Source organism: Psittacula echo, assembly GCF_963264785.1.
Source record: "Psittacula echo genome assembly, chromosome: 8".
Taxonomy (NCBI): Eukaryota; Metazoa; Chordata; class Aves; order Psittaciformes; family Psittacidae; genus Psittacula; species Psittacula echo.
The window spans coordinates 22,247,618-22,273,868 of record NC_137744.1 but is presented as its reverse complement, the minus strand read 5'-3'; the positions used below and the strand labels follow the sequence as shown (position 1 = coordinate 22,273,868).

Below are 26,251 nucleotides of genomic sequence, written 5' to 3'. Positions count from 1 at the left end.
GGCTGCTCCTTCTCTGGCAAAGCGTGACGACAACGTCAGCCCAGCTCCGAGTTCCCATCTCAGCAGCCAGCTCATCCCTGGCCAGCCCCTGCCTGCACGCTGCCGCTCAGCACTCAGGTTTCTCGGTGTGGATGAGCTCTGGGGACAGAGGAGGTGGTCCCCGGCTCTCTGGACACAGCACTTCGGCTTTGCTTTGCTTGAAATACATTTAGACACGCTGATGAGCACGTCCCACCTGCGGCACAGAGAGCCAGGGACGTTCACATGCAGGCGTCTAAAACTCTCTTGCACTGCAGGAAGGTGCCTGCCCCTCTTTGCCAGACCTCAGGCTGGTGGAGGAGGTTCCTCCATGCCTTCTGCAGCCCCAGTCCATAGCCCAGCTCCAAAGCCCAGCCTAGGGAACAAGCCAGGCTGGGAGCTGTGGGGCTGCCCCATCTCTAAGGCACAGGCAGGGCAGGCAGCTCGGGGTGTAACATCCCCAAGCAACCCCAAGAAAGGGGTCATGGATCAGAGCCCTACTTTGGCTTCCTTCACACCCTGCCGTTATCTCCCCATCTTTATCAACACCCTGCAGCCCATGGCAACGACTGGAACAGAGACATTGTGCTCCCCAACATCCATCTCAAAGCTGCCACCTCTGCTGCATTATCTCAGTCGCCTACTTTGAGTCTCTCCTCTTGACATCTTGCAGTAACTTCCATTCATTGTCTCAACAGCCTTAAATCAAGGGAACGGCAACAACCGCATTGAACTGCAGTCACATCCCCAGTTGATACCAACTGCTTCAATGATTTCTAAGGGAAGGAGCCACTTCAGGAGACTAATAACATGCTACTTATTAAAATGTATGATCAGCACTTGGGAACTTACCACCGGGTAATAATTCTTTGTCAGCTGAGTGCCTTCAAGTCCTTTTAATGCTTTGGGAGAGAGCGGCTTATCTGCACATAGAAAAATACATCAGTAAATGACAGTGCACAGCTCGCATTGTCCCAGCAGGAAAAGTCAGCGCCACAAACATAGCATCACCCCTGTGAACACAACCCTTCAGTTGCAGGGTGGCTTGCCTGCTTCAGAAGAACCAGGAGCAGCCCAAAGCTGTGCATCCGAAGGGGGCTACAAGGATGCTTGACATCATTTCACCCATCAGGTATTGGTGGCGACATGGTCTAGTGTGAGGCATCGCTGCCCATGGCAGGGGACTGGAACTGGATGAGCTTAAGGTCCTTTCCAACCCAAACCACTCTATGATTCTATGACAGTGCAGCAGCTGAGTGAGCAGCACCAGCAGCACTGCACAGCCCCTGCCAGCTCCCTTACAGGTCTGCTCTGAAATCCCTGGCAGCAGCCCCGTGTCTGGCACTGTTTGGAGCTACAGTGTGGCTCCAACCAGCCCACAAAATCTGGGGTTTAACACTAGCTGTCTATCAGAAATGCTGGATCTGGCGTTGTGTCCCAGGTGATTCAGAAGGCACTTGATTCACTTGATGCCAACACCCATCGAGGAGCTGGATCCTGACCCCCACATCATTTGTGATGCAAAATTCTTCTCTGAATGAAGGCAGATTTGAACAAACCTGGAAATCATCGAATCAGGGAATGGTTTGTGTTGGAAGGGACCTCAAAGCTCCTCCAGCTCCAACCCCTGCCACGGGCAGGGACCCCTTCCACTGGAGCAGCTTGCTCCAAGCCCCTGTGTCCAACCTGGCCTTGAGCACTGCCAGGGATGGGGCAGCCACAGCTTCTCTGGGCACCCTGTGCCAGCGCCTCAGCACCCTCACAGGGAAGAGCTTCTGCCTAAGAGCTCATCTCAGTCTCCCCTCGGGCAGGTTCAAGCCATTCCCCTTGGCCTGTCCCTACAGGCCCTTGTCCCAAGCCCCTCTCCAGGTTTCCTGCAGCCCCTTTAGGCACTGGAGCTGCTCTCAGGTCTCCCCTTCAGGAGCCTTCTCTTCTCCAGGCTGCCCCAGCCCAGCTCTCTCAGCCTGGCTCCAGAGCAGAGCTGCTCCAGCCCTCGCAGCAGCTCCATGGCCTCCTCTGGCCTCGCTCCAGCAGCTCCACGTCCCTCTTGTGCTGCTGCCCCAGAGCTGGATCAGGGCTGCAGGGGGGGTCTCCCCAGAGCACAGCAGAGGGGCAGGATCCCCTCCCTCAACTGCTGCTCCATCCAGGCTCCCCCAGCCTGTGTTTGTGCTGGGATGGCCCCAACCCAAGGGCAGGACCTTGCCCTTGCCCTTGTTGAACTCCAGCCTGTCCATGTCCTTCTGGATCCCATCCCTTCCCTCCAGCGTGTCGACTGCATTACACAGCTCGGTGTCATCAGCAAACCTCCTTTGGCATTGCTAAGTCTCACAGACAGCAATTACTTTCATACTGATAGCACGGGAGAAGCTTGGAATTGATGGATGCAGCCCCTGGAAAGCACAGCTTGATGTATTGTCTAATCATTGCCCTTGAAGAGCTTCCTGTCACTTCCAGCCGGGAGCTCTGTGCCTCATTTAAAGCCTGGGAGCAGCTTTGCTCCACACAGCATGTCATTCCCACCCAAAGGGCACGCTTAGGACCCAGTGAGGTACAGACACTGCTGATAAACAAGTGACTCCATTCAGAGTGACAAATCCCACACTTGGGAGGGGAGGAAAGCAGCTCCCCAGGGCTGCAGCCCCCAGTCCTGGGGCAGAAAGGGGTCAGCATCCATCCCTGCATCCATCATTTGCAACACAGCCACGTGTCCTCAGCAAGCAGAGAGCAGGGGAACGAAGGAACAAAGCCTCCTCCCGTGTGAAATGGGTGCTGGAGAGAGGATCTGGAGGGAAAAGCTGTAGGGATGGGGTCCTCCATCTGGATCAATGGGAGGCTCACCCTTGGCTTCCATGAGGTGCTGTTATTTCATGCAGCTCCCACCGGATTCCCCCACAGGACTGAAGTTTGCTCTCCTTTCTTAATAACATCTCTCACTGACTTCATTAGTGATTCCTGGGTTGTGCCAGACAAGACTTCAACCCGCTGCAAGGCCTGCTCCAGCTCAGACAGCATTTCCCAGGGGGAAACAGTGGGAGATGGGTTATCCTAACAATGACTTTTTCATGTAGAACTAAACACAACCTGGCCTGATTCTGAGCAATCACTGCTTTTGTTCTTCCTTCCTTTGCTTTTGTGCCTCCAAGTGTGGGAGCAAGGATGTCTAACAGGGCTTGTACGCTTTGCAGACCACAGCTCATGTTAGAGGCCAGGGCTGATCCTGAGCCATAAAACCAGCACTGAGCACACAACAGGTCTCTGTCTGCGGTAAACCCTCGAGGCGCATTAAGGAATTAAGTTGAATCTGGTAAAGAAACAAGTTTTCTGTCACACAACGGCCTCGGAAGCACAAGGGGGTGAGTGGTTTGAATGGATACGTGAGGCTACAGGGGCTTGCTTCCTGTCATCACCACTCCACATCTGGTTAAAATCACATCACCGAAATGGGAAGGACACTCAGGACAAAGCTCAGTGAAGGCAGATGTCACCACATGGATCATCCCTCCCTCTTCCTTTCTCAGTATCACAGCAGAAGACGCTTCTGGGGGGAAATGCACTATGTGAACCCAGCTGCTGCTATGGACAAAAGGGAACCATTCCCTGGGGCTGTAAGGTGGTGTTGGTTGGACAGGACCATGAGCATCCATTCCAGCACTGCCAGACACAGCAGGATCAAACACAAACACATCTCCTGACAGAGGTCTCTAATAAAGAGCTAACTCCGTGTTCAGGCACTGGAATAACCTGGCTGCTGCCCAGGACAAAGGGGACCAACGCAGCCATCTCTGGCCGCATCCTCCGGCAACACCCAGGAAGCAATAGAATGGGGAATAGGGAGAAGCAGCTCTCAAACAACTCATGCACAAGAGCAGGCTTTACGTTCTGGCCTCATTCATCCTTCCATTAGCCCTGATGCTTTAAGGATGCAAATGGTCCTTAATAAATAGCAGCAATTTCCCAAAGGCACAAGGCTCTCCACTGCATTACAGCGCTGTCACTCAGTCAGGCCTTGGAAGCAATGTGCTTACCGGTGGATTTGATTTCCCTGACGTAGTTGCTTGGGAACCAGCCTGTTTTTCCATTCAAGGTCCCTTCCCACCAGCCCCCTTCTTCAACGCGGGTGACATAAATAATGTCCCCTTTGTTAACGGAGAGTTCATCCTCATTGGTCTGCTTAAAGTTGAACCTGGCCTTTACCACCAGCTGATGGCTGCCATTCTCGGTCATCTCCTAAGGAAAGAAACATGGGAAAACATCAGGAAATAGTCCAAGAAAGCAGAAACCACGAGGACGAGGCATTGTTCTGCTTTGTTGTGACAGCTGGGGTTTCAGTATTGCTCTTTAGAACAAGCAATAGTGGCTTGCTGCTGTGTAAGCAGTCCTGCCAGAGGACCACAAGGTCCCTCCCAAGCATTGATTTAGCTTCACAGGTCAATGGACAGCAGACAGGAATCGCTCTCCTCCTGTCACACAGAGGAGCACTGTGGTTTGGAGAAGCCACCATCTCCAACCAAGGCAGCAAAGCCGTGATGGAGATGAAGGCAGAACAAGCCCCTCTGGTGTGTCTGACCCAGGGGCACTACTCACACCCCGCAGCCACCAAACCCTTGTGAGATGTTAAAGAAAGGATACCACAGGCTTGGATTGCCTCCTTAGCACCCTTGCTGACTGTGAAGCTGCACCGTTGGAGTCCGTGTGGGCACCTCCGGCCGCGGAGCTAAGAGAGGATGGATGCGAACATGGCCCCTTGGATGGCTGATCTGGTGGAGAAGAAAACAACATCCGAGTTTTAGCCAACTGTCCCCCATTCCTTCTACATCCCAGCAAAGCAAAGACACACATCAAATCACGGCATTTCACTGAAATGCCCCTTAAAAAACCTTTGGGCTTGTTCAGCCTGGAGAAGAGAAGGCTCCTGAAGGGGAGACCTGAGAGCAGCTCCAGTGCCTAAAGGGGCTGCAGGAAACCTGGAGAGGGGCTTGGGACAAGGGCCTGTAGGGACAGGCCAAGGGGAATGGCTTTAACCTGCCAGAGGGGAGACTGAGATGAGCTCTTAGGCAGAAGCTCTTCCCTGTGAGGGTGCTGAGGCGCTGGCACAGGGTGCCCAGAGAAGCTGTGGCTGCCCCATCCCTGGCAGTGTTCAAGGCCAGGTTGGACACAGGGGCTTGGAGCAAGCTGCTCCAGTGGAAGGGGTCCCTGCCCGTGGCAGGGGTTGGAGCTGGAGGAGCTTTGAGGTCCCTTCCAACCCAAACCATGCCATGATCCTATGTGAAAAGCGAATGGCAAATAAAAGCCCTGGGAATAAATAATTCTTAGACCTCAGGATTTTTCTGCCAGTTGCAGTATTTGGGGAAGTCCAACACTGGAATTAATCCATTAAATCATTCAGAGAGGAAACTGCAGGAAAAAAGAATACTACTTAGTCCAATGCTGCCCAATGGGGAAAGCTGCTGGGCCCTGAGCAAGCACTGCCTGGGGAAGAATGCTGGGCAGCCGGTCACACAATCACTCCTCTGTTCAGATGAGTCCTCCTGGGTTCATTATACAGCTGAAAGAGGCTGGGCACAATCCTGATCCCTGCCCGTGGACTGCTGCCATCAGCCACGTGAGAGAGGGATTCAGACTGCGCTGAGGAAGGAGAGCAGTGTAACCCCATGGAAGGGCTCAGAGCATCATCCACAGCTCTCAGAGTTGCCTCTCTGACATACTCAAAGCTCCTCACTTTGCACACTGCTCTCAGGGCTTGTTCTCAGCCCCAGAGCCCTGTTTGGATGCTGTGGAGCAGGAAACACCTGGGATTCCAGGTACCCAGTAATTCCCAGTACTTCTCTGCTACTGAACCTCCACTGCACTGTGGGGCAATGCTCCTTCCTATGTGTCATGGTGCTCAAATGAAGCAACAGCAGATATCATCATTCCAGTAAGCTGGGAACAACTGTTTAGATTTGCCTTGCAGCTTCTTTGTAGATTTAAGGACATTCCCTTATTCCAGAGCTGCTGTTTTCCACCTGCAGTGTGGATCTGGCATTCCCATGGGCCCCCAAAGAGGAACAGAGAGGAATGGTCTGCAGGCCATTCTGTGCTGCGTGTGCAAGTCCCCACGTAACACTTGGAGTTCTCCACTGGAAACGCTGCAAGAGGAGAGGGTGAATCCACCCCAAAGTGTGCTCAGGAACCAGCAAACACAAGCTCTAAAGCTGCTGTTCCCCCATTCTCCTCCAGCCTGAACATCAACATGGAAAAACCATTCCGGAGGGGAAGTCTGGTGGGAGTTACAGGAACTCAGCCAGGCTTTGATTCTCCCCAGAGGATTCTTGTTTCAATAGGAAAACACTTCATCCTTAGATTGGACATGGAGCTATACAAACTGCGAGCTCCAGGAGCATGGATTCGCTTTGTCTTTCCCCAGTGCCTTGCACAATGGGGATCAGGTCCACGACTACGACTTCCAAACCCTCATCCATCCCATACCCACGCACCAGTCTGCCCAGTCCCTGCTCCAGCACCAGACAACGTTCCCAGTATGTGCTGTCAGTGAGTCAGTTTTCTGTCTGCTCATTACACAACTGCTTGACAACCACACAGTGAATTCCCAGCTCCCTGCGCTGCAGCAACAGCAAAACAGCTCCGCATGGAAAACCCACTTTGAAAACACAGAGTGTGTGTGTGTGGGGGGGGGGGGTTATTTCTCTGGAGCATCCTGAGATTGGAGCAGCAGTGATTTCAGCTGCTCCCAGCGACTCCCAAGCCAGGAGGGGTGGATGGCTGCCAGCCTGAGATGTTCTTCCCCTGATTCCATCTGAAAAGGGAGGATGTGACCCAAGAGTCTGGACTTACTCAAGCCACCAGCCCCAGTCCCACAGGAATGACTCGGTTACTGTAGGTTTTGATGCTTCTCCCTGCCCCTCCCAATCTTCCAAAAGGCTTTATAAATATCTTGCAGCAACCTAGAAACAAATGTAAAACTGACTTCGACAGTTTGGCAGGGAAACGTATCATTTATATGGCATCATGACAGCGTCCTATTTTATGCCTGGTCCAGCATGGAATGCTGCTGCCATATGTTGCTTAAACTATGGTTAAAATAGCTGGGGTTTCTGCTCACATTCCTATGCTATTTTTGGCAGATGAGCCTCGTCTGACCCAGCACAGCTGGTTTTCCTCCCCTGCCCTCGCCGTCAGATAAAAGCATCAGCTCTGTATTGCTGCTATGTGATGGGCAGCTGCTGAACTCTTGAGTTTATCCCCTCTGGTTGGTTGCATAACAAGATCCAGGAAGGCACAAGGATTTGGACTTCAAATGGATGGCTCAGAAACACATTCCCACGGTGTTTCCTTGTCACCTCCTTCCCTCTGCCTGCGACAAGGGTGCTGGGATGCAGCAGCTCTGCAGGTGGTGGGATGCGCAGGGATGCCAGAGCGCTGGCCATAGCAGGGTACCAGGCTTGTCCTGATGCTCCATTCATCCTGTGGTGGGACAGACAAACCGCACTCCCTGCAGTGGTGGCTTGCAGGACACAGACTCCTGCTTCTCAAGGAACTTGGCCAAGCCACCAAAAAGAAACTGTTTGAGACATGTATTTATTTTACCCTGTACTTTTCCCAAGGGTGCTCTCTGCCTGCGCAGCTAATTATGGTGCAGGCATTGCGCTTTTTAACATCTCAACAAGGAAAGCATATGTTCAAACAGATGTTTGCCATGAAACCAGGAGGATCATCCCAGCTTCCCTATGGCTCCGTCGCTAACGTGTGATAGAAACTATTCCCCAGCAAAGCTGCACCCCGAGCCTTGTGCAGTGATTGCAGGGGTGAGCTGGGACATGAGTGGCTGCCAGAAGAGAGCTGGAAATAAGGGGAAGGTTGTGACAACAGCACCACACACACCCCATCACAGCCCAGCAACAGGCGAGCACAGAGGCAGGGAAGTTTCTCCCTCTTCGCTTTCGGAACAACAAAGCTCATGTCAATCCCAATGACAGCGCTTGCAGAGGCTGCTCCTGCTCTAGGTAACCTGCATGTCACGTACCCTGAGCTTTCTACATGGGGGCACAGGCTGCTGCCACTTAGCAGAGCAGGAAGAGGCTGGGAGGAGATGTGCTGAGGCTGAATCACAGGTCACTGACTTCCAGAGAGAGAGATGGAGGCTGAGCTGAGTGCTAGCTGCAGAAGGACAGCCTAAGAACTTGAACTGCTTCACAGAAGCATTACATGCACATATACATATATATACACCATTATACACCATATATATGTTCAGAGAATCAGAGTATCCCAGACTGGTTTGTGTTGGAAGGGACCTTAAAGCTCATCCGGCTCCAACCCCTGCCACGGGCAGGGACACCTTCCACTGGAGCAGCTTGCTCCAAGCCCCATCCAACCTGGCCTGAAACAACTGAGAAACCCATCACAGACCAAAGCCAGGCAAAAATGCAGTAAATCAACAGGAAAAAACCCCTCCCATTGAAGGAAAACAGTGGGGTTTGTGTTTGAATTTCCCCCCTTTCAATAGCCTACAATGTAACCTGCAGCAGGGAAACGGAACTCTTCTCCTGAGGCTGGACTTTGGCGGGTGACCAGGACTCTGCAAATCCACTTGTATGACCAGGGGCCACAAACACCTTCCACCCCGCAAACCCTTCCCAACCCCATGCAGCCCTGCTCGCCATGCCCTCAGAAAAGAGACCCTGGTCCTCTCATTGCTCCCCAGAGCACTGCGCTGCCATCATCCTCCCTGTTGAACCTCTCCTTTCCCAGCCTATGTGACTGACAATCAGTTTAAAGCAGCCTGGAGGGATGAGCTCCATCTCTGGGATGGGAACCAGAGGAGCTGATCTGCTTGGCTTCAACAGCACCTAGAGAGGCAGGACAAGGAATGAGCTTGATTCCCAAATCCAGGAGCCTACTCCATGGACCAAAGGAGAGGAGAGAAACATCAATACAACTGACAGAGCGCCAGGTCTGTTTGGGCATTCAGTAAAGACATGGGGCAGACGGACCTGTTTTTCTCTTTGGCTTGAAAACGCACTATTTAAACCCTGCTATTTGCATTTTGGGAGGTGCATGCTCATTTACATCGTGGCTCCTTTACAATGACCTACTTTGAGGTCCCTTAATGCCGTCAAAACCGAGCAGAGGTCCCTTTGTGTAAAGCAATGATCTAGCCCAGCAAAGCGCACGCAGCCACACTTAAACCTGGGGTTGGTAGAAGCATGGAATACCAATCCCACCATCCAGCATCAGCCCAAGCCTCCAGAAACCATCATAAACTGGGAATTACCGAACAAACACACCTCGTGCTAGCATTTGTAGGAGAGGAATTGGAAAGGCAACAGAAAAACCACCTTGTTTCTTACCTTCAGTAGCTTTATTTAGAGCTGTTAACGTGCTCAGGACCTTGGAGAACTGTTCTCCGGTGTACAAATCATATGGATCAAACACCTGCCAAAGAGGAACTTGGTCAGTTGAGCCCAGAACACCCCACTGGGTCTGTCTGAGGGTTTTGGTGAGGATTGAGAAGCCCTTGTGTCTGCAGGGAAGGGGTTTATTCAGGGCTGACAACATCCCTTTATAGCGAGGGAATTCCTGGGGCAGGGCAGGGGGACCCGGCAGCATTCCCATCACAACATCAGGGACAAGGGAGGAAGCAATCAGTGCTGGCTGCAGAGCAGGGACTTGCAGAGCATCACGGGGAAGGTTATTGCTTGCCTCGAGGGTAGGAAAGATTTTGCTGCTATTTTTGCTATGGAAAGCTGAAGAGATGGAGGCTGTACATAGACATGGATATACACACACACTGTCAGCAGCAGCAGACACAAACACACACAGTTTGCTGCTGCTGCAATATGGCACATATAATGCATATACATTCTTTGACAGGAAGACAAAAGCAGTTATTTTATATGCAAAACTTCCACTCTAAGGAATTCTGCATTCCCAAGCCTCAAACAGATCCACACAGTTAGCAAGGGCTTATTTCCTGTGACTGGTAACAGGACCTTGCACACCCAGACCTTCAGAATTCACACCCAACACAACGAGGGGCAATTTGAGCTTCCAACCCCTCCTAACACCTGAGAAACCCCCCCAAGTTCACTCCGACTGCACAAATCCTACCCTTAATGAAGCAAAGAGAAGCAATACAAGAAGTTCCCGATACAAAAGGCTCCTGTTATCGGTATGACCGAGGCACCATCTGCTGCTCCCCATACACACATTGTCTTGCAGATGGAGACCACAGATCCAAAGAACAGGAAAGATGGTTTGAAAGCTCTCCTGGCAGACACCATCCACTTACAAACACTTGCAACACACACAAGTATGTCCTGCTAAATAAGTACATGAGGCCTTAATTACCTCGAGGGTAGCACTGCCCTTTAGAACAGCCCTTTCTTGCTTTCCACATTTAGCTCCTTGAGCCCTCTTGGCATCCCTCCATTAGGAAGGGGCCCGGCCTCTTCCGCAGAGCTGGATGCTCGCAGCATCTCTTGCTCTCGACAGACACACCAGGGCAGCACAAAGGCTGCTCTTTGGTGAGAATCTATCTACAATCTGACTCAGGCACTGGGAGAAAGGCTTTACTCTATAGAAAGAGAGGGGGACAGCCTGCTGTCATTATAGATATTAACGTCAGTAGCTCCACATCTACCGCTCAGCACATCCCCACCTACCTTGGGCTGTCTCCAAGCTGCTCTATTGCCCTCACTCACTTGGCTTTGCTCCTGTGGACCACGCAGACCGCATCCCCTGTGCCAGCTGGTGCATGAACTAGTTCTGTGCCCTGCAAGCGCAGGCAGCGCTATCAGAGCATCGCCTCCAGCCCTCGCCAGTGTCTGCATGCAAAGGGAGATGGTAATGGAGAGCCCGGGCGTGCACTGACCCTGTTGGCAGCCGTCGGAGGATGCAACATTACAGCAGGAGGGATGTCTGTGTGCAGCTCTCTTCTGTGTCATTCCCTATCATAGCCCTTCTTTTCCCCACTTAGGTAAGTCCAGAAAAACAAGTCCTGCCTTGAATGAATGGCATCTTCTTTTATTAAAGTAGTACAATACAGCCCTGATGCTTCCGAGCACAGAATAACGCTGCAAGCTCAGAGTCTGGCAAAGTCCAGGGGAAAATGGTGGTGGCAAGGAAATTATAGCATCAAACCTAGCAATAACTGTAAGGACTTTCCTTCATGAAGAAATTGTCTGGAGTAGCTACTGTGGAGCAGTGGCTATATGGAAAACTCTGCTGGATCAGCTACTGTAGTGTAAATCCACTCTGCAGCTTGTTCCAGAACAGATTAATCATACAGAAAAGTCCTCATTTATGAGCTAAAAATTATTTTTTCCAGCACAATCCATCCGTAATTCCATTCCTAACTGTAAGACAAGCGGCAGGGCTGGAAGAAAAATAGAAGTGGAAAATGTTTTTTGCTTTTAGCTCCTGGAAGATCACAGAATCCCTGATTTGAACGGGACCTCAAAGCTCCTCCAGCTCCAACCCCTGCCACGGGCAGGGACCCCTTCCACTGGAGCAGCTTGCTCCAAGCCCCTGTGTCCAACCTGGCCTTGAACACTGCCAGGGATGGGGCAGCCACAGCTTCTCTGGGCACCCTGGGCCAGCGCCTCAGCACCCTCACAGGGAAGAGCTTCTGCCTAAGAGCTCATCTCAGTCTCCCCTCTGGCAGGTTAAAGCCATTCCCCTTGGCCTGGCCCTACAGGCCCTTGTCCCAAGCCCCTCTCCAGGTTTCCTGCAGCCCCTTTAGGCACTGGAGCTGCTCTCAGGTCTCCCCTTCAGGAGCCTTCTCTTCTCCAGGCTGACCCAGCCCAGCTCTCTCAGCCTGGCTCCAGAGCAGAGCTGCTCCAGCCCTCACAGCATCTCTGTGGATGTAAGCAAAACCCCTCTTAGATCTATGCTGTCATCTGAGCATCTCCATTAAATCGCTCTCCCGACTTCCAGAGTCACAGACCGCAGCTCCGGCTGCTCCATCAGGCATCACACCGGGAGAGGGAAACCTGCACTGCCGCACTGCCAGGCCTCTCAAAGGCACCGAGGAGGCGAGGAAGCACCGGGCAGTGATCAAAAGAGCTCGAAAAATCCCCCCCAGCTGCACCTAGCAAGTTACCAGCACCCAAACGCCCAGGACCGGGATGGGAGATGCACAAGTGATGGGAAGCCGAGCTATGCTTCGAGCCCGAGCCCACCGCAAAGCCGGCAAAGCTCCAAACCCGAGGGCTGGGACCGGACCGCCCCGCTCCGCTGCCGGGGATAACCCGATGCTCCCCGGCGGGACAGGCACCGGCAGCAGCCGGGAGCGCCCTGCGCACCGCCGGGCCCGTCAGCTCCGCTGCCCGCAGCTGGCCCATAGAGGCAGCAAGGAGCCGCGCTCCGGTTACCCCAGCAGGGACACCGCGGTGCGGGAACACCCGTGGGGGATGCCCAAGGGGGGACAAGGGGATGGAGCCCGGCGCGGATGCCGGTGCCCGCAGCGCGGTCGGTACTCACGGCAGCGGGCGGGCGGGCGCGCAGCCCCGGGGCATGGCGGCGGCGGTTGGTGCTGCGGGCTGCGGGCGGCCGCTGCGGCTCTGACCCGGAGCCGGATCGCGGCGCGGGGAAGGGAAGGGAAGGGGAAGGGGAAAGGGAAGTGACAGGCGGTGCCGCCGCCCCGCTCCGCCCCGCCGCTCGCTGCGGGACCCGCGCGGCCGTGAGACCGCAGCTCCCTCCGCCGGCCGCGGGCGGGAAGCGAATGGCGAAGGGGAACGGGAGGTGGGAAAGGGGGAAGAGAAAAGCCAGGGGAAGGGAAAAGTAAAACAGGGAAGGGAAGGGAAAAGTAAAACAGGGAAGGGAAGGGAAGGGAAGGGAAGGGAAGGGAAGGGAAGGGAAGGGAAGGGAAGGGAAGGGAAGGGAAGGGAAGGGAAGGGAAGGGAAGGGAAGGGAAGGGAAGGGGGAAAGTGAGTTAGGAAAGAGGGGTAAGAGGAAAGGAAAACAGGAAAGGATAGGGAAAAATAGGAAAAGGAAAAAAGGAGAAAGAGGAAAGAGAGGAAAAGGGAAAGGAAAGGAGAAAAGGAGCAAGAAAAAGGACAGGGAAAATGAGGGAGGGATAGGACAAGAAAAGAAAGCCCAGGCTATTGAAATGGTCATTACAGCAGGTTTGCACCACTGAGAAGAGAAATGCTGCAGAAGGGCCTGTAGCTGAGGCACGGTTCCATTGAGGATTCCCAGAGACAGCACATCCCGAGCACAGCACCAGTGCTGTGGGTGCCCATCTGGAAAGGGAAGGATGCGCTGTACTGAGCCAGGGGGGAGCCGGGCTGTGGGTCCCAAACCCATGCAGGGACTTTGGGGTGTCGGAAGACATCCCAGGAGGGCACTGGGATACGGGGTCCCTCTGAATCCAGACATACCCATCCCCAGCGCTTGTGCTGGGCAGGAGCTCTGGCTTTTGATGTTACCCAGGTTAGAAAGGTAATGTTGCCTGGGAGCAAAACCAAAGCAGGCTTCGGGAGCACAAGGGGGTAATGATTCTTCATCTGCTCTTCCACTCCTTCAAGGTACAAACAGTTTGGTGAGGGCTGCAAACACCTCCAGCTGCAGAAATAGCTTCGATTGTGCCTGCAATGGCAGTGCCACGCTGCGTGCTCTGTGTGGTTTAATCCTGCTGTTGATTCCTCTTGCAGATACATTCTTGGTTCAACACAGACGCCAGCCCCTTGCCAGCAGTTTTGTGGTCATATTGGCAATAAAACGCTGCTGCTGAATGAAGGTCTTGTGCTTCCTCAGCACTAAATGATGCTTAGGTATTGAGCTGCTGTTACTGTATACGCAGTGGTGTCAACAGCTAAAGCCAAGAAGAACAATTCCCATTTGTGCCTTCACGAGCAAGCAGGACCAGGAGTTTTCTACCCAATTTGTCCCTTTCCTCATCATCTTTTCCCTCTATCTGCTACACTAGACTGCACAAACCATCAGGTTCTGTCCTGCTTGCATCCAGCTTAGCAGTAGTCACTCACTGGACCAGACCTTGGGCTCACAGCCACAGCTCAGAGGTTAAAGCCACTGTTCCTCAGTCCAAACCACTAAGGACTCTTAAGCTCCAAAGACGTGCCCACATCCTCTGTCTCAGCAGTGTTGGGCTGATGGATGCTCTCATGACTTGAATCAAATGCCAGCACTGGAAAGCAGTGGAGAGTTTTAGACACAGCCTCATTGTTTCAGCTCATTACAGCACTTGTCTAGTGCACAGGAGGTGTCGGCTTCTCTGCATGTTTTCTGGTTTAGGCCTGACACATTTGAAGCAGCAAATGGTTGCAGGCTTCAGTCCTGGGCTGAAGCTAAGGAAGAGTTTGGTTATTTATACTCTACAATGAGATGGATGACTCCAGCTCACACCACAGGCCTGCAGAGCTGCGGCAGCTTAATGGAGCCACCTCAAAGGAATGTCACTGAGTGTTCTCCTTTCCTTCCACTATGTCCAAATATTTCCCTGTTCCTGTAAGGCAGGAGAAGGCACTGTTTGCCTCGCTGTGCCTTTCTTCCTAAGATTGGGTTACCAGGACAACAAAGAAGGGTAGGAGGGAAGTGCATACGTGTGGCTCTGCAGGAGTAACCTCTTTGCATGCTCTCCCACTGGAAGAGATTGGCAAGCAGTTATCTGTTTGGGTTTCAACCCAAAGCTGTTGGAAACCCGACCTTCCATGCTGCTCACCTGCCCTGCACGCTACCAACGCCCACTGAAGTGATGCATTCAGCTCCAGACAGCAGCTGTAAAAACATCTATGACAAAACCAAGTTTAAGGCATGGTGTGATGAATTGGCAAAGTACAGTGAGGCCACACGATGCCAGGATGGGATGCCAATGTCATGGAAGAAGTTTTTCATGCTTGAGATTCCCCAGGATGAGGCCCTTTTGTACAAGTAGAAGTTGTGAGCTCTGATTCCCTCAGAACATCCTCTTTCGCTCACATCTGCAACAGGAACAGGATCTTTGACCTTAACATGCACTTGTCAGCCTCAAGACAGGAGAAGTGGCTCAGATCCAGTCCCAGGCTACTTCTTCATATCTAAGGAACAAGAGTTCTCTGTGGAGAAGGGCAGAATTTGACCAAACCATGAGGGTTTTATTGTCAAATCCAAGGTGTGGGCCAGCATTTACACCCATTAAACCAAGAGCTTTCCCGATGCTACTCTTTCCTCAGGATGGGATAATGAAGCAGCACAGATTTTCCATCCCACACTCATCTTCCTTAGACATAATACCCCATCACTGCAGCTTCAGGGTGGATAGATCTTGGAACCAGATCTCTCCTTGCCAAGGAGGTCCAAACAGGGCAGCTTTCAGAAAGAACAGAGGGCAGAGGGTTTTCATGTCTGCCCTGGCTTTGCCTTCAGAGCACTCAGACAAGCTGGCAATATGGGAAGAGAAGAGCCAGAGGGAAGCAAAAGCACTCTGCCTTGTGCCATGTCTTGCCCACCATCTCAGCTGTCCTACATCTAGTGTTCCTCTGCCTGAAGCTACCGAGGGAGAAGCCAAGTTCCTGTGTTCTAATGTGACTTCATATTTGGGGGAAAAAAGAAGAAGAAATCACATTCATTTCACTGCAAAATTTAAGCTTGAGAGATTTGAGCTTTTATTCAGCTTTTGAGGTCTCCTTTCACAATGCAGGGCGGCCACATGAGCACTGGGGGAGTTCCTGAAGGATCAGAATACTTCAAAGATTAAAGGGGTTATAAATCAGAGGGAAAAAGAAGTCAGAAACCTTTTCTGAAGTGAAAACCAAGGAAGAAAAAGCACAGCGAGGATCAGAGCAACACCAAGAGCTGGACACACAACGGTGCTGGTTCTTGGTGTCTGTAAATTGTGGAGTGTGGCTGCAATAGTGCAGAGCTGGCTTTTAAAACTACGAGATGCTAAACCCCAACAGTTGAGGGCTGTTCCGTGGTCCTGATTTTGAGCTCTTTAAGACTGCTGGTTTTTGCTGTTTTCCACCACAAGCATTATGATCAGGTTTCAAACATAAAAATAAACCCTCTCAAAGCAGAGGAAATCACACGGCCAGCACCAGAAGATTGGCAACAACTGATTTCTGATGTGACAGGCCTTCGGTGAGTCTATATTTATCTGTTCTTCAAGCTGCTGCAGCAGCAGGCTTGGAGAGATGCATTTACTGGGACACAATGGGCTGGTGAAACAGCTCTGCAATGTGCGTGTTTTCATGCTGGGTTGCTCTAAGATGCTGAAGAAAGGCTCTTTGCTTGTTTAGACCTACCAAAGGAAAAGTGCAAGTAACAGAGCTACCATGGGTTGGATGTTTCTTACTATAGTGCCTGAATATTCCGTATAATGCCCAAGGATGCTGTCCCTGCTTCTGGCAGGTATTTTTCTTCCACAGTGTTGGGCATATTTCAAAGGAGACAGTGACAGCTCTTAGTTACAAGTTTCTTGTTTCTTGTAGGCATTTAAGTGTGATATAAAAGCCTTTGCATTTTAAATCCATATGCACTTAGTAAAAGATCTGATGGCAAAATGAGCTGACCTCTGAGGTCATTTAGACTCTGATCTGGCAAAGACGAGCTATGCTTAAGCATGAGAATCAGTATTTAGACAGGACCAGTAACAGCCACTGAAAAGGTGTTTTTTGACTTCATTAGGATGATTTTTACGTACAAGGATCAATGTAAGATTATGTGTTTGGCAGATTCCCACACAACGGTTGCAAGGAGATGAAAATACTTCAGTATTGAGAGTATTTCATATCAGAGCAAGGTTAAACCCTGCAATCCCTTCTCTCAAACACTGAAAAACAACATAAACAGGTCCACAGCTCAACTCTATTTAGACAGACCTCCTTTTATGGCTGCATGTATTCCTACCTGACCACTTTGGCTTGTCTCAAAAGATGAGAAGGAATCTGTTAAGCTCACAGTCAATGCACTCTGTTTCCACATTCTCCAGCCAGAATGTTAAGTTTCCCATGCCCTGATTGATGTCACTCATACAAAAGATGAGGAATGACACCGATTTCATCCCTCTGATATCCGGCTTTTTTCCAAAGGCTGATGGAACAAGCAGTTTATGACAATCAAAGCAAGGAGCCAAGTTGACTTACCTCCACTTTAAGGAGCGCACAGCCTTTCAGGAACTCTTGAATATTACTGATGCAATCAGCTTCATTTTTAGGCTCCAGGCAGTGCTAAAGAAAGACAATCCACTGAGCTCAGTGCATTACCTCCTGTCTAGGCTCTATTCAGGGGGCCCTGCATGAATATTGACATGTGCAGTTTATACTGAATTAAGGAAGCTTCTGGAGGGGGCGGCTGGGGGAGGCAGGCAAGCTGTTGAAGCAGGAAGAGCCAGCCACTGGAGGAAGTGATGCACACATCGAGATGGTCGGCATCTTGTTTTGAATGTCAGCAGATGCCAGTGCCCCAAGCAGCAGTGGGAAACGAGTGACCTTTAAGAACACACTGCACCCCAAGCATCGCATATGAGCACAATCGGGAGCTTCCACTCAGCAAAACTGATTTGTGCACAAGAAATAAAGGCTCCTGTTCTACAGGGTGGAGAACCTGGTATTTTCTTTCTTTTTAACTAAACAGCATTCTCCTCTGTGTTGCCATTTCCTATCTCTCATTGGACTCCTTCCCTTTTTACTTTTCTTGCAGTAACTTACCACACTCTTGGACTGTCTGAATATATCCCCTGTAAAACTAGCAGGAGCTTATATGGCTTCAGTACCAATGGATTTGCTGGCCTTGGCACAGTTCAGAATGCTATAGATGCAAGGTTTGGGATTTATTCCTGACCTAAGCTGCTTCTCTGGTGTGTTTCCTGACTAACGAAGTGTTTTACACTAAGAGTTCTGAAAGAGTGAATACATTTACAGTTGTAGCTAATGGCATTTACATAAATACAGGCAAACTGCATCTCCTTCTATTCAAAACCAAGCTATTTTGATCTCTGGTAGGCCCGGTATTTCCTGCTGCTGGATGAACATGTGTAACTCAGCCAACTGCAAACTTCTGGGTGGTTTTTCCTGCATGTAGAGACAGAATCAAAGGACTAAAGCTACACTTGCACTGTCCCCTCAATTAGGTGCTGGTGAGTGAGATGTAAACCATGTCGCTGATACTCCTTGCTCACCTTACCGAAGAAAACCACAAAGCAGGGCAGTATTATACTGTTTCAAGCTCCCCAAAATACATCTTAAGAGAGTAGTTACCTTTTCAGCAGATCCCGGAAGCAGTCGACTGATGAGTTTACAAAGCACAGTTCCATCTTTGAGAGCAGCTTTCAGGAACTCTTCAGGATCATCTACTGTTTTCTTCGGGGAATTTAACACTCCTAAGGAAATCAGCCACGTTACAGCTTGTTCTTCTGGATTCATCCTGGAGAGCTGTGCCGCCAGCGCAGTTCTCCTGAGCAGCAGCTTGCTGGAACCCACATCCGTGATTACATCTTCCTGCCTCTGCTGCTGCTTGCACAGCTCCAGTGTGAAACTACCTTTTTTTTTTGCTCAGCACAGAAACTCACCAAAGCTTAAGAACCAGAAGTACCGTTACAGGGAAGTAACAAACTTGTTCTCAAAGCAAAAGAGCTTCTAGTGCTCTGTTAAAGACAGTCAACTACACAGTTCCAACATCACTGGAAATAGAAGTGGTTTATGCGGATACTTGTTCCACCAAAAGCATCATAGAATGGTTTGGGTTGGAAAGGACCTTAATAGCACCTAGTTCCAACATACCTAGTGACTTTATCCTTGCGGTGTCCTGGTAAATGTGGGCTTTACTTACAGCTGTTCTCCCAGGGAGCAGATTTGTCTTTACTATTGTAAATAATGAGGCATTTACAGCATTAAAACAGAGCTTCACGCTAAAAAGGGCTGGAAGCAGCATCACACTGACTTTAAATCAGCCTTTTTTGACTTCATGGGGCAAATCTAGTCATTAAAATTGCCTTTTAGATAAGTTTTCTGTTTTCAAGATCTGAATTTTGAAAATGAATTCTGATCATGTACTGTATGCAGAGAAACGATGGGGTTTTTCAACTGCTTTATGTAAGTGCACATCTAATCCTAAGTGGGTTTTGGGAGATAAATCTCTCAAGCATCTGGATAACTTAGGAAAATTCATAAACCTAAGTCCTCCAAAGGTGAGCATTAAACTTCCCAACTACTTTACTCATCCTGTTAAAATGTCCCTTTCCACCAGCAATTCAGGATCCACTGGAACTAATCAGTTTTCACCCTGCTCTGGGGCTGTATTAACCATCACTAGTGATCAGATTAACTTCAGGGAAGTCCGGTTGTCCTGACATCTTAACTACCCTTTCACCAGAACAGATGGAAAATGAAGTCATTCTCCATTTATGATGCCAAAGAAGCTGGAGCATCATGGATTGAAGCAATACCATAGGAACAAATTATCCTAGAGACCAGCACTGCACAGTGACAACATTCTGAGCCAATTCCTAATCCTGTTACTTGAAGCAACTGTTTTGAAGACATCAGTGGTCTCAAACTGCTTAGGATTAGTGATTTAAAGGGTAGGAATAGAACAGCAGAAAGATAAAATTACATACAGTAAATATGCTTGGGTTTGTGCCTCCACTTTCCAGGTCTTACGCCTGCTCCTGGGACCTACTTTTAACAGCCATAAGTAAGAAATCAGAATTGCCCTTTTAGGGTTAGACACATTTTGACCTTTGTGAGGACTGGGGCTGAGTTCCAGTTCTCTGCTCTGGTAGTACCAGAGCTGCAGACAGTGTGAACGGTAAAGCTGGCTGAAGCTCCATCAAACTCACTGCCATCTGGTGAAGTGCATCTACAACTATCCATATGTGCCAAACACTGCAGATTTATGAGTAATTACAAGAACTTGAGGGGTTTTTCTCCTTTCTCCAGTTCTCATGAGCACTATTTTGCAGAAGTGAGTACTTGCAGTCTCCCCTTTCAAAGCTTGCTTTTTCTGTAGTAGGCAAAGACAACTAAGGCTCCACGATCTACAGGGAACAGTCATTTGTACATGGAGACATCCACTTCTGTCACCTTATCAGAACGTACCAGTTTCTGATGTAAAGAGCAAACTCAAGGCTACAAACCTCAGCACAGAAGAATACTTGACCCTCCTCCTCTAAAGCAAACCTTGTCTTGTGTAGGCAGGTTCAGTTTCATGACTAGTTCATGTTTCAGCCGAGCAGATGTTATTGGTTGCAAGTACCAGTAAATGAAAATGCTTCCCACATCTTGAACTTACCAACTGCTTGACAGACCTGGAGACGTTATTCACAAAGCCTCCAAATTTAAGGCATTTCTGATTAGCCAACTCAAGGCCAACCTTGCATCTTTCAGAAAAGACTCATTTAAAAATGTTCCAGCTTGTTCACCCACCCCTACACTAGAATTAATCCAGAGATAAAGGTACAGCTGCCAAGCAAGAAGTTTCTGTTCTGGTCTTTGGAGACGACTTCAACTTTGGTTATTTGCTGATGGGGACAAATCAAATGAGTTGTCAATCAACCTCCACCCCCTAGTTACAAATACACTTTTATTTGCAGGCCACTTTACACCAGAGATGACTATATAGAATAATAGTACTTAAAAACTAAACAAAGGGAGGTGGTCAATATGCAGTTATCAAAAGACTGATACATCAGTAAGAGGATGGCCACAGGAGCAAGAACAGCATTCAGATGCTCAGAAAATATCCTGTTCTCCTCAAAGTCACTGCTCTTCAGCACAGAGGGAAAACAACACAAAGAGCAACAGTGTTTTTCTGCTGCATGTTACTGATGCATCACATTTAAACAAGCGACTTTCAATGATAAAGTCTGAGGCAGTGCATGAGCCAATTCACACTGGTGGGACATTCTCATTACTTAGCATTTCAGGCAGATATCGATCTTAAGTTTGGATGCCAGCTCAAATGTTGGCATTACATTTCAGTTGGGATGATCTGGTTCAGCCCGAACAGCAGTAACCCTGTCAGCTACTGCTGAAAAAGCAGTCTCTTGGTATCACAACACGTTATTCTTCCCTGCAGCAAATACACTCTCCAAGACCACTTTGTAGCCCTACACCTCCATCAGTATATAACACTAGTCTTTTCCACCATGCAAATGGCACTGAGTAATGGCTATTTTCTTTCAAATTAAAAGAAACAAACCAGTTTCCCCCACAGACAAAACCAAATAGACAAAACCGAACCCATAGTTTCTTTAACAGTAAATTTATTAGTCCTGGGAAATACTGCAATTCTACCCACCTGCTACATACACACAGACTTACTCCTACAATCTGCAGTCCACAACTGATGGTTGAAGTGATACTCTTACCCCAATACCCACAGGTAGTTTTAAACCCCTTAAGATATGCATGCTTTAACTACGCATTATAAACTGTTAGTGGTTTAAATGAGATCAGTTTATGTCTCTCACAGTATAAACTTTATTAGCCATGACTGTTATGTACTTCAATCAGTGTGAAGTTTTCTACATGGAATAGCAGTGCCTGAGGATTCCTCTCACATCCATTGGCACATGAACACATATGTAAGATAAAAATGCATCAAAACCAAGGCCAAGTTTCGAAGACAGCATCTTGTGAGGCTGCTGTCTGGAGGTTTGCAAGAAGGGAGTACATGCAACACACAATATTCTGGGCATTTATCACTAGTATCATCTCAGTACATCAAGGCTTCTCTCCTCTCATCCAGAAGGCCTGGACAACTACATGTAACAATATAATGAAACTTCTTATGGTTTCTTGGTGAAGAATTTGTAACAACTTAGTCCTCTGCCTTTTAGAGGACTAAACCTCACTTTTAGGTAACCTGCTTTCTCCCCCCCAGCATAAACAGAAATCGCCCCACATAAATGGCAACCTCAGAGCATTTTTCTGCTGCAGGATCTACTGAAGCACATCTACTGACTGCTGTTGGCAGACAGCAAATGACCTCCACCTGATGTTTTTATATCCAAGAAATCAGTAGTGCTACTTTCAAAGGCAACTCTGAATGGTAACACAGCCCACTAAAACAAATAGTGGGGAACACCACACTCAAAAGCCAAGCTTTCACAGTTGTGTTTTGTTATCCTTCCATTTTTCACTGCATACCCACTGCTGCACTGCCTTCTTCTGGTCACTGTAACTGAAAAAGGAAACGCAAGTTAGTGCACTCTCAGAAACCAGGAGACAAAACAGTTAAGTAATCTTCCTGATGATTGTTTTTATACACACAATGCGTGCATTTGGATGGTATTCAACCTGTGCCAAGAGTATGACAATGCATCAGTAGCTAACTACAACAATCAAACTGATCTGAGCACTGCTTGTATTAATGCACACTTCTTGTACAGCATTGTCTCCAGAGTATGTATTCAGTAAAGCCCCTGTAATTTCTGTGTGTATTCCCCCTCCAAACTCTGCCTACCACAAAACCCCACTAACTCTTGAACATCTCAGCATGCTACTCAGGAGTCCTGTAATGGACTGACATGCACACTGGTATCAACCTGTAAGTAACCATGTGCTATAAACCTGTAATCAAGAGAAGCTGAACAGCTTGCTCAATCTGTAGAATTACATCCTTACGTTTTACAGAGTCAGTTATTACCTTCCTGCCATGAGTTAAGTTCTATTTATTGCCCCCTAAACTAACACCGGCACCATGCCTGTTAAGAATTTGGAAAAGTTTATAAGGTGCAGAGGAGGCTGGAAAAGTGTGCTTTGGTTTTCATTTCTTTATTAATTACAACATGGCCACTACCACCAGGAACTGAGAAAAAAAAGCTCCCTTTTCCAAAAGAGAGCAGCTTTCTCACTTGCCAACAGTGACTAACTTTAACCCGCTCGGATAATAGAGAACTGAAGCACACACATACAAATAGAAGCTAACAACCTTCTGACACAACCTAGATGATGATTTGGCAAAAGCTTTGAAAATCACCTAGGGTATATTCCATCCCTTCCTTAAAGGATTCCTGATTTGGCTCAGCCTCAAACCATACATTTAATAATTGACTCCTGCTATTTTTTTTTTTGCGGGCTGGTGTGGGAGCAAGGGAGAGGTTCCTTTAACAGAAGTACTCCTGATGCTACTGTATTTGACCTGAAATACAATCCAGCATGCTGAAGTAGAGCATCTCTTTCTTCTTTATCAAGGTAACAGCAGCAATTTATCAGGAGTATGTCAGAGTAGGCCATTAATGAAGGCACTGCACAGCTATTTAGTTGCTGAGACTCTAAAAAGAATAAGCTGTAAGCCAACTGAGGCTGCAGACATTGCACTGTCTGCACCAGAAGCATCCTTCATACAAGATGGCAATACCCTGAAAACAGTGACCGCGTGTCAGATGCAGAACAGTCTCAACTACAGCTTTTTCTTTTCACCACTTCTAAGTCGGTTCTCAAAAGCAGTATCTGAAACCAACAGAAAGCACATTCTTCCATTTACAGAGTACTTTGAAAACTTCATTATAAAGTGCATTAGAAGTGCAAGTTTCCTACATAAATACTTCCTCTGGAAAAGGGATTTGTCCTTATGCATCACTTTATACTAAATTTTAACAGAGTTGTCCCACATTTAAAGTTATTTCCCTTTCTAATAACGTTTAGTAGAAAAGCTGTACAAAAAGCTGTATTAGCATTACAGACACTACCTCTTTTTTTCCTGGTGAGTTATCAAAGAAAGAGTAATCCTTCCACATTAATCTGAAGATAGTGGCACCAACATCTACTTGGCAAAGTAGATTTAATAGGGTATGAAACACAGCTGAACTGCAAAGCTTTAAACCATTCTGGAGATGGCTGGAACTCTACAATTTAATCCAAGGAGCTCTGCAGAGACTAATTACTAATCAAAGATTACGCTCAGTATAATCATTAAATTCCATGTTTAACAAGACTGATTGAATGCCAGTACTCACATTTATTACACCAATTTGTATTTTTATGGTCTGGTCTTATAAAGATCCCTAGGACTTAACTACTCTCTGCAGAATGATTTAAAGTGTTACAATTTGTAATCGTAATTTATGTTCACCTGCACCCAAATGGGGATGAATTTCTGCAGACAAGAAGCCTCTGTCAGTCCTAACTTGGCTTAAAAACCCTACTTAAAACTCTTCCTCCTCCAAAATTCAAACAGGAAATGGAAATTATTACTATTCCATGAAGTATCATGGAATGGTTTGGGTTGAAAAGGACCTCAAAATCAACCATTTCCAACCCCCTGCCATGGGCAGGGACATCTCACACCAGACCATGTCACCCAAGGCTCTGTCCAACATGGCCTTGAACACTGCCAGGGATTGAGAGTTTACCACTTCTCTGGGCACCCTGTGCCAGCGCCTCAGCAGCCTCACAGTAAAGAACTTCTTCCTTGTACCTAACCTGAACTTCCCCTGTTTCAGTTTGAACCCATCACCCCTTGTCCTATCGCTACAGTCCCTGATGAAGAGCCCCTCTCCAGCATCCTTGTAGCTCCCTTCAGATACTGGAAGCTGCTGTGAGGTCTCCATGCAGCTTCTCTTCCCCAGGCTGAACAGCCCCAACTTTGTCTTCACATAAATGTCCATTTCTATTTCTAAGCACAGAAACACAGGAAATCCTCCTTCCAGCTACTACCCCAGAGTAATCTTTACCTTATGTATTGGTACAGGCACCATCATCTCTGCCATCAGCACAGATGAACCAGCGTTACCTCAGTGCTTATCTTCTAGAAGTTATCACCCTGCAATCAAGAGAGGATACAACAAACTAAGAGAAGCACATTTTACAGCATGAGCCAAAATATAGTGGGTCCCCCCCCCCCCATTTCAAAACAGTTACAAGCTTGGGTTTGCAGATTATTCTGTTGCAAGGTTTACTACTTCTCTTCTAAGTGGTGGAGGATTCACTGGCTTGGAATGGACTGGAATGGCATAGTGACAGGTTGCATGGCTTATGGATTCTCATTCCTTGTCAATGGTGCACGGCCATGTTAAATCCATAAGTTGAACGACAAAAATTTACTGAGGTCTAAACAGTAGTACAAAGCTTTTGGGTGTGTGGTTTTAGTTGGAGGTCTTCATGTCTACTATATTCAAGAGCATCATTTGAACTTCATGGCTTTACCTGAGTCAGAACAACTTGCCACAGGTTCTGCCACATGTACTAGTTATCCCTGAAACGCAGTGTCAAACTACAGAGATTCAGGCATCCAACTAAAGTTTGCAATGGCTCGCTTCAAACTCTTTTATCTCTGGCAAGCTAAACCAATTCCTGATTTCATAAAGCTTTAATTTTGTTACAATATAGTATATGCAGCCTCTTTAAGCATCTTCACTGGAAGACACTGGGCACAAATTACCCCCTCCCAACCCTACCTGACAGTATTCTGTCTACAATGAGCTGCATTACAGCTTTAGTCTCAAAACTGGTGCCATTAAATGCTTTTATCCAAGAAGAAATGTTGAATTTGGAGAACTGTTAATATATTGAAGTATTTCTTTTCCTTTTTTTTTTTTTTTTTTTAAATCTAGACAGCATTTCCATTGCCATGACGTGCAGCTTGGCTTTACTGTACTAGAGGAAGATAACTTGGTTCAATTTTGACTTAGACTGGAAAAACTAGTTTGCTTTGCTTACCATCTTTGCTGTTTCACAGGCATTTGATGCTTTAAATCAGCTGTGGAATGCTGAAAGATTCACTTGTTTTTAGGAAGCCATAAGCCTTTGAGAAGTTGGAGAGAAAGACTTCTGTGCTTATCTTATTTTCTCCTTTGGAATCAAAGATGTTCCTTTAAAAGTGAAACACTACAGAGTTGCAAAAATTGGAAACAGTATGAGCAAGCATGGTTTTGTAGCTTCTTTGATGGAACTGGTCAAGGGGTTTTATTGTTACAGTATTCTGGAGCTGACTTACATGTACATGAGATTCATTTGGAAGGGAGATCCTTTCAAACTCCCCATGAAACAGTAGGAAGGCAGAAAATAGCATTATCCACTTGCTTTTTCGGGTTAAGTGAATGATATCCTCCATTTTTTTCTTTACACAAGGATCTGAAGGTATTTTGTACTGAGAACACTGTGACTTCAAATTCTAGGCACAACTGAACTCTGTGGAACAGCCCCACCACCCTCCAACACAAGCAATACTTTGTTTAAGAATGAGATGCTGAACATGTAGAACAATCCATCTCCATGTTAGATGGCTGGATGTTGTGTGGAAGCTCTTATGAACTGCTTGTTCCATTCATGAGGAAAATCAGATGGGAAGT

General features: G+C 48.1%; 1 protein-coding gene across 9 annotated transcripts in view; it reads right to left on the bottom strand.

Annotated features, from left to right (window-relative positions):
* Positions 1-25,991, bottom strand: part of ARHGEF6 (Rac/Cdc42 guanine nucleotide exchange factor 6) — a 46,827-nt gene extending 20,836 nt beyond the window's left edge. For 4 of the 9 annotated variants that reach the window (XR_013957503.1, XR_013957504.1, XM_080624550.1 and 1 more), the window contains exons 1-8: positions 25,620-25,677; positions 24,635-24,723; positions 18,216-22,140; positions 17,103-17,186; positions 9,369-9,453; positions 4,648-4,775; positions 4,044-4,245; positions 871-941 (exon numbers count right to left, since the gene is read on the bottom strand). Coding sequence is in view for 7 of the 9 variants with exons in the window: in XM_080624550.1 (XP_080480676.1) it covers positions 871-941; positions 4,044-4,245; positions 4,648-4,775; positions 9,369-9,453; positions 17,103-17,186; positions 18,216-18,380 (735 nt within the window). In the remaining 2 variants the exon portion in view is untranslated. Of the gene's footprint in view, positions 1-870; positions 942-4,043; positions 4,246-4,647; positions 4,776-9,368; positions 9,454-10,682; positions 10,891-17,102; positions 17,187-18,215; positions 23,412-24,634; positions 24,724-25,619; positions 25,772-25,896 lie in introns of those variants that run through there. The other 5 variants (XM_080624548.1, XM_080624547.1, XM_080624549.1 and 2 more) reach the window with 5 other exon arrangements.
* Between the last annotated feature and the right edge of the window lie 260 nt (positions 25,992-26,251).